General features: G+C 41.2%; 1 protein-coding gene across 1 annotated transcript in view; it reads left to right on the top strand.

Moving 5' to 3' along the window:
• LOC136705530 (pro-neuregulin-3, membrane-bound isoform) overlaps positions 1-7472 on the top strand; it is a gene marked incomplete at its 5' end in the record, with an annotated part of 467573 nt that overhangs the window by 422892 nt on the left and 37209 nt on the right. Inside the window, 1 exon segment of the mRNA XM_066679152.1 lies at positions 7170-7196. Coding sequence (XP_066535249.1) covers positions 7170-7196 — 27 coding nt within the window.

The following is a 7472-nucleotide window of genomic DNA, read 5'->3' as shown; positions in this document are numbered from 1 at the left end:
TATGTACATAATTCCATTAGAGGTCCACTTTGGCCATTATGTAAGATGCTATATTGAACAGTGTGGAAGAAGCAATTGATCTATATATGGCAACTCTCATTATTAGAGAGTTCAGATCATTTACAGGGCAGTAAATGCACTCTATAGAAAGTCCTTGTGGACTGATAAGAGAAGCACTGCCCTAAATGTCCACTGTGGTCAGTAGAGGGGGGGTCAGTTAAACAAAAAAAGAAAATTAAATACAAAAAAATAAAGCAACAATTTTGATCATTTCCAAAAATGATATTACATCATATTTTCATATTTTCTCTAGCATCATCATCCTGGCCATGAGCATGGTCCTTTACATTCCTTTAATGATCGCAGCGGCTGGAGGAGGAGGACTGTCATTTAGAGGAGGATGTAGCTTTGTGCTCAGTATTCGAGTAGGCACAGACTTCCGCTCACATTTCCAAAAATCTGGAAAATGACAACGGTGTCCCCTGTGTGGCTGAGACAGCAGACAGTGTGTGGAACAAAATAAAACAGAAGAGAAAGAGAGAGAGAGAGAATATGAGAGAGAGTTAAATAGAGAGAGAGAGAGAGAGAGAGAGAGAGAGTAAGAGTGAGAGAGAGAACAGTAGATACACTAGATATGCTACTCTTTCTCCAGCAGGTGAAAACTCATTTCACTATAAATCGAAAGAAATCAAAGCCTCCTTTCTCAGGAAGATAAAGCAAGTCGTCTGTGCTCAGGTTCATCCAGCTCCTAGACTCCCTTTAAAAGCGTCTTCTTAATGCAAAGTTGAAGAGTGCAGACATCTGCTTCTCATTTGTGAAAATCTCATCTTCTATCTTTGGGATTTTTGATTTGATTAAAAAATAAGGCCTTGCTTTTTTTTTTTCTTTTTTTTTTTCCTGAAGCCATTATGTGTCGTCTGAAAGTACACTTGAGGTCCCTCAACCTCTTATGACCATGAGTGTTTGCTCTCCAGCCTGGATTTAAGATTTCATAAATATCATCTCCGTCTAAAGAAAAACATGTATCTCCAATTTTGTTGATTTTTAGTTTACTGCATCATTGGAACACAGCGGCGGTCCTCCACACTGTGTGAAAATGTCATGATTAGGATAAGAGTCAGAATTAGAATTCAGATAACTTTATTGGCCACTGGGTTTGCACACAGAGGTATTTGTTCTCCACATTTAACCCAATCAATGCAGTGAAATGGAGGCACGGTGCTTCAGTAGGGAGTGTCACAGTCACACAGCTCCAGGTATCTGAAGGTTGTGGGTTCTAGTCCCACTTCGGGTGACTGTCTGTGAGAAGTGTGGTGTGTTCTCCCTGTGTCTGCGTGGGTTTCCTCTGGGTGACTGTCTGTGAGGAGTGTGGTGTGTTCTCCCTGTGTCTGCGTGGGTTTCCTCTGGGTGACTGTCTGTGAGGAGTGTGGTGTGTTCTCCCTGTGTCTGCGTGGGTTTCCTCCGGATGACTGTCTGTGAGTGGTGTGGTGTGTTCTCCCTGTGTCTGCGTGGGTTTCCTCCGGGTGACTGTCTGTGAGGAGTGTAGTGTGTTCTTCCTGTGTCTGTGTGGGTTTCCTCCGGGTGACTGTCTGTGAGGAGTGTGGGGTGTTCTCCCTGTGTCTGCGTGGGTTTCCTCCGGATGACTGTCTGTGAGGGGTGTGGTGTGTTCTCCCTGTGTCTGCGTGGGTTTCCTCCGGGTGACTGTCTGTGAGGAGTGTAGTGTGTTCTTCCTGTGTCTGCGTGGGTTTCCTCCGGGTGCTCCGGTTTCCTCCCACAGTCCAAAAACACACATTAGTAGGTGGATTGGTGACCCAAAAGTGCCCATAGGTGTGAGTGTGTGAGTGTGTGTGTGTTGCCCAGTGAAGGACTGGCGCCCCCTCCAGGGTGTATTCTCACCTTGCGCCGAATGACCCCAGTGTCAGATTCAGTAAATACTATTCCCAGGATTCATCCAATGTCTACAAAATATAGTTCACCCATCCAAAATGTACACATGAATTTCTAACATCTACCCAGCGTGAAAAAAGCCTTAATCCTTACCCTTAATTTGACCATAATCCTTATTTTAAACTACAGGATTATCTCCTGTGTAGCATTCTCGCACAACAGTTTACAGCACTGTTTCTGTAATTCTTTCTCAGGTACATAAAGGAAAATTTGTAAAACAGAGCCACCAGTGGATAACTGTGAATCATGACCAATCATAATGTAGACATGTTATGAATATCTGCTTGCTTCTTTTCATCCAATATAATAAGTATAATTTTGCAGATCCAGTTTCTCGGATGAATTAACATTTTTAAGTGGCTTAACCTCAGTTTGTGTCTCAAGCTCTGCCTTGTATCCGTAGGGAGAGACTCAGGACAAATAAACCACCGATCAGAGAAAATGGCCAAGGCCCATGTGAGCCAGAGTGCTCCAAGCTGTCTCACTTTCCCTACATCTCTCACCAAGGTAGTGCATGTGAGAATGTGTCAGATGTGTTTTTGCCACAAAGCTCTCCATCTGCACATGCACCGCTTTTCATTTCTCAGAGAAAAAGAAGAGCAGCCTGATGCCTATAGCTTTACAGTGGGCTAACAACCACTCAGCAAGAAAAGTGAGCGTGAGTGCTGTGGTGAAGGGAAAGAAGAGAGGGAGTGAGGAGAAGTCACGTGGAGGAGAAGAAAGACCTCACTGCCGGTTCCTCTTTGATGGAATAGTGCCGATAAGAGCAGCTGCCAACTGCCAGTGGAGGCGGGAGTACTCCTCCTCAGTAATATAGATAAATTCTCTGGGATATAAGCATTGGGCCATTTTTTTTTTGTCTCCATTTCAGCAGAGGACCCTTATCCCAGGCCAATTGGTGGGCACCATAAATGAGATGTGATGCCTCTCTGCTGCTAGCTGCTCGCCAAAGCCGTTTACGCTGAGTACTTTCCTCAAGGACAGATGGAAGAGCAGTGGAAGCCTTGTAGATTTCATTTGAGATACACTAACACATTTCCCAACCCATAAAAATAACACAGAACCTCCTGAAACCACTAGCAAAGCCCGAGCTGGCTGATATTGATTTAAATTAGCATTTACCAAATTAGATAATACCATTCTAGTCAATACTGGCTGTAAATACAGATGCTAGACCAGACACGCTAAATAATTCTGATTAGTGCATTTACAGGCCACATTAAATTACAGTGAAATAACCTTCACAAACACAACAGCAGCATCTGACTTGCTGCAAAGTGTGCAACCAGTAAGCACAACAGCGGTCCTTCACATTGTGTGAAAATGTAATGATAAATGGACAAAGAGAAATGCACTAAAAATGTGTATATTTCAAATTTGGAGTTAATTCCACCTTAAGTAATCTCATTGTAACAGCAAATATAGGTCAGTATTACCCACATATGAAATAGAAAAAGCAAACCCACCAACCCCTTTCACACCTTTCAAAATTCTGAGGTCGCACCACCGTTGTAAACCTTTCCAGGTGCCATTTCTCGATGGTGGCTCAGCCAGCAATGCACACAGAACAAGCCTGAGCCAGTTTGGACAGAGATGCTGAGTTTATTTCCCATTTACCAAGCCAGGGCTGCGTACAAACACTCCATGTGAGGTTTTCCAGGAATTATATAAAACGTATTTTTGGGCCTTTAAGCACAAAAGAAAAGTTTATTTTCAGACACTTACCCACAGTGAAAAACACCCCCAACACTAGCCCTAACAGTAAGCACAATCTCAGCTCCAAGAGGTCAGGATTTTCTTGCCATAGCAGAGCAATAATACCCAAGTCAGAAAGTTTAAAGCACTCTTTTTGTAATACTGTGTTTCTTGAAAAAGATCTACCAGTGGACAAGTGCTTGCTTGAAAGAGATCCTAAAATTCCCATAAATCATAAAGTGTGTGCGTATAAGAGTTGCGCTCCTTTGTAAAACTTTGGTGAGTTCTTGTGCTAGTCTCAAAAATACTCAACACTGGCATTCTGCTACCTTACATATAGTGTTACAATTCTTTTATCTAATATAAAGTGAACTGAAAAGGCACCAACCAAGGGAGAGTTTGTCTTTATTTGAGGACTATACACAGTACATAGTAATAAGGTAAATATGGAGACAGAAGGGTTGAGTGTGATAGAGATGATCACTGCTTTCTTGCACTTGTTTGTACTGTATGGCTGTTTTTAATGTTTCACCATTTATCGCCATTGTACACCAGCTGGCAGTGCAGTAAAGCAGGAAAAAGGCCCCTCAGGCATGTTTGCTTAAACCTACACTGGTAAATTCTTACCCTCATTGAGGGCTTGAGGGAAAGCAAAAGGCATGGAAGAGGAAGTGGAGTGGAAAATCCTGAGATTTAGAAGTATATACACCTGCCACCCAAGGACTACTCCCTGGAATAATCGTGTGTGTAACTGCAAGCAGGTGGAGTGGCTTATTTTTAGAGTTTTTATGTATGTGTGTGTGTAATTGTGTTTGTTATACAGTGTATACAGGTGGACAGGGGAAGTAAAAGTCTGAAACCCTACAGTCTGCACCTGCCCCACCGTCTGCTCTACCTCATGCTCGGAAATCATAGGTCAGCCATGACGTCCCTGTTACAGGCTGTGGTTTCTTCACACCATGTGATCACAATCAGTGTAGGGACTCTAAAGACCTCCCTAGTGACAGCTTCAACCATTCTCGGAAGAACTGCCACTAGATGTCAAAACATTTCTTTGAGGATATGACGGCAGTCAGCCATGAGAACATCACTGAGGTCAGGTAATGGTGTTGGACGATTGCTGTTGCTTCTGCATGGCACACTTCAACACAATTCCACTGTTCCACTACTCAGGTCTGGTTGCTTTATACCCTTCTAGATTTAAGTGTGATACATATTTCATTGTTTCTTAATAAACCCATTTTAACCACCTTCACTCTGGTGATGTTCCCCAATTTAAAAGGAAAGACACCCCTTTACAAGTTCTGATCACCAGCTTCAGAAATCAAAACCTTTTGTAGCACGTTGTCATGACAACAGTATCATTTTCAGGCTGTATCTGATTCCAGATGTACACCGATAAAGCAACTTCTGACACAATATATACAGTAGTATCCAAGCTGCAGCCATGGTTATACACTCTTTGAGCTTCCTCAAGTGCCAAATCACATCCCTGTCGATAATCCATAGCTTATTTAATACGAATATGAGATGACATCTGTATAAAGTGAAGGAAAAGTTTAAATCACCATGGTATTAACGAGAAAGCATTAAAGGCACATGCGTATGATTTCATGTTCAATCGGAGCTTCTCTCATCTTTTTTTGCCCCAGACGTTCACAGAAGCTTGCAGGATTTGATCTGTTACTCTGCTGCTCTACTGCATTAGTAGAAGGCGAAGAAACAAATCAAAAAGGCAGGCAGCTCTGAAGCCTATTTGCTGGATGTTGTGGAAACCACTTAAAGTACAGTTGGGAAAAAAAGAAAAATCCCATGCTGGTGAACACAGATATTTGAGGCAGAAGAACTACCAACTGGAGCTGGCCCTAGTGGACTACATTTAATTCAGTTATAGGATTGTGTTTTGTAGATTTTGAGTCTCTTGCAGAAACCTTAATGTTACTTTCTTGTAATGTTTGGTTTTGACCTGTGTCTTAAATCAGCCATAAGACCCCCTAAAAACAATTAATTATCCACCAATTTGTTTCTTCCCTCTTGTTTACCTTGTTATTCTTCTTTATCCATGAAAGGATTGGTTTTAATTGCTCATAGTTGCAGACTGTAAACTGGAGATGTACACTCTACAAAACACCAACTCTAAACTGACTGGGCCTTACATGTCTGGACATGTCTGTCTTTCCTTGTTTTGTGAAACAGGGCCACACAATGAAGGACAGCTGCTGTAGTCAAATGATGTAGTAAACCGAAAATCTACAAAATGGACATGGTTTTCATTGGACAGCAAAACTATGTTTGAATAGGTTAAGTCCAGCAACAAAAAATTAATTATGCAATCCCTATAGATTGTGTTCAATTTTTTTTTTTTTACTTGGGCCATTGATTCACCTCAAAAACCTCAAAAAGTAGTTGGAAATTTTGAAGTAAACAACATCCTTGTTTTGACACAGCAATACTGTGGATTTATGGTGTGGTGTGTGCTACTTGCAGAACATAATTCATGGTATTGCTTGTTCTGAGAGCTTGGCCTGACTGTGATCAGTTCAGATGTCACATGGCTGCTTTCGCTATTACACACAGTACTCTTCTAGCAGTGATGAGTATCAGAAAGATGCATAGTTCTGTTTTGCTAGTATTGACCATGCCTGGAGATGAGATGGAGGTGCGAACTCAGAAGACTTGGGCTGGAGTCCTGGGCAACTTAGATGCTTGCACATACAGCCCCTTGGGGTTTAAGTGGTTACAGGGAAATGGGAGGAGACAGGGTTGTGGTTTAGCATGTGTTTAGCATGGGGTGACAATGGAGAGGTATTAGATAGAGTGTTGGAGAGGTAATTGGGCCATGGACCAGCTCCCAAAACCAAGGCTCACACCTGTTTGTATGCTCTGGTCAGATTCAGTTAAGACATTTATAATATTGGAGCAGTTTTCCCTTGGTTTGGTTGGTTTTCACACCATGTAAACCACGTGAGAACCTACTCACTGCTGATTGGTCAAGAAAGTAAACACAGGAAGAAGGTTGCATGTTTCTCCAGTTTTTTGAGACTAGACCAAGACTTCTTTATGGGGTTCTCGTGTGATTGTTTTGGTCTGGATCCAAGTGTGACTTCTTCTTTCACACCTGCCCAAATGAACTGCACCAATGGTGAAAATGAACCAGAACTAAAGAGTGCAGGTGTGAAAATGCCTTAAGTCACATGCTAACTTAACTGATATATATTCGCAGATGGTAAGAAACATTTAAGTTGCTAGGAAGGAAGTTTATCCAAATGGTACTGAAACAAAGTATATATATATATATACATATATAGTTTCAAAGAAGTTCATTATCATTCATCATACTCAGTATTATATATGACATATAGCCTCATACCTCATATATATATATATATATATATATATATATATCAGTAGTTTTTTTTTTTTTTTCATAACGGTTTGTTGCTAACATTATTGTCTCTTTCTTTCTTTCTTTCTTTCTTTCCTTCTTTCTTTCTGTTTTCTCTCTTTTCTGCTCTTTGTTCAAGCAGCGGACCACTTGGGTATCGAGTTCATGGGTAAGAAAAAGTTATTTTCTTATTTCTTGTTGGCTTGACAGTGATTCATGCTGTTCGCATTTAGGCAGAAATGTTAGGAATGCCTGCTGTTGCACAAGGACCATGATTGTCCGTGTACATTGATTTGTTTTTTATTTGTTTTGTTTTATTTTTTAGGGTGCATCTGAATGGAACAGCATGTTATTCCACTTTAACTATGTTTTCTAGTTTAAACAATCATGAGTAACACTTCTTGGAACTTTTTGGCAGTTAATTGACTATAGATTAAAAGGCTCA

The sequence above is a fragment of the Hoplias malabaricus genome, chromosome 8 (genome assembly GCF_029633855.1).
Source record: "Hoplias malabaricus isolate fHopMal1 chromosome 8, fHopMal1.hap1, whole genome shotgun sequence".
Lineage (NCBI taxonomy): Eukaryota > Metazoa > Chordata > Actinopteri > Characiformes > Erythrinidae > Hoplias > Hoplias malabaricus.
Note: the sequence above shows the minus strand (reverse complement) of the source record. Positions and strands in the feature narration are given on the sequence as shown.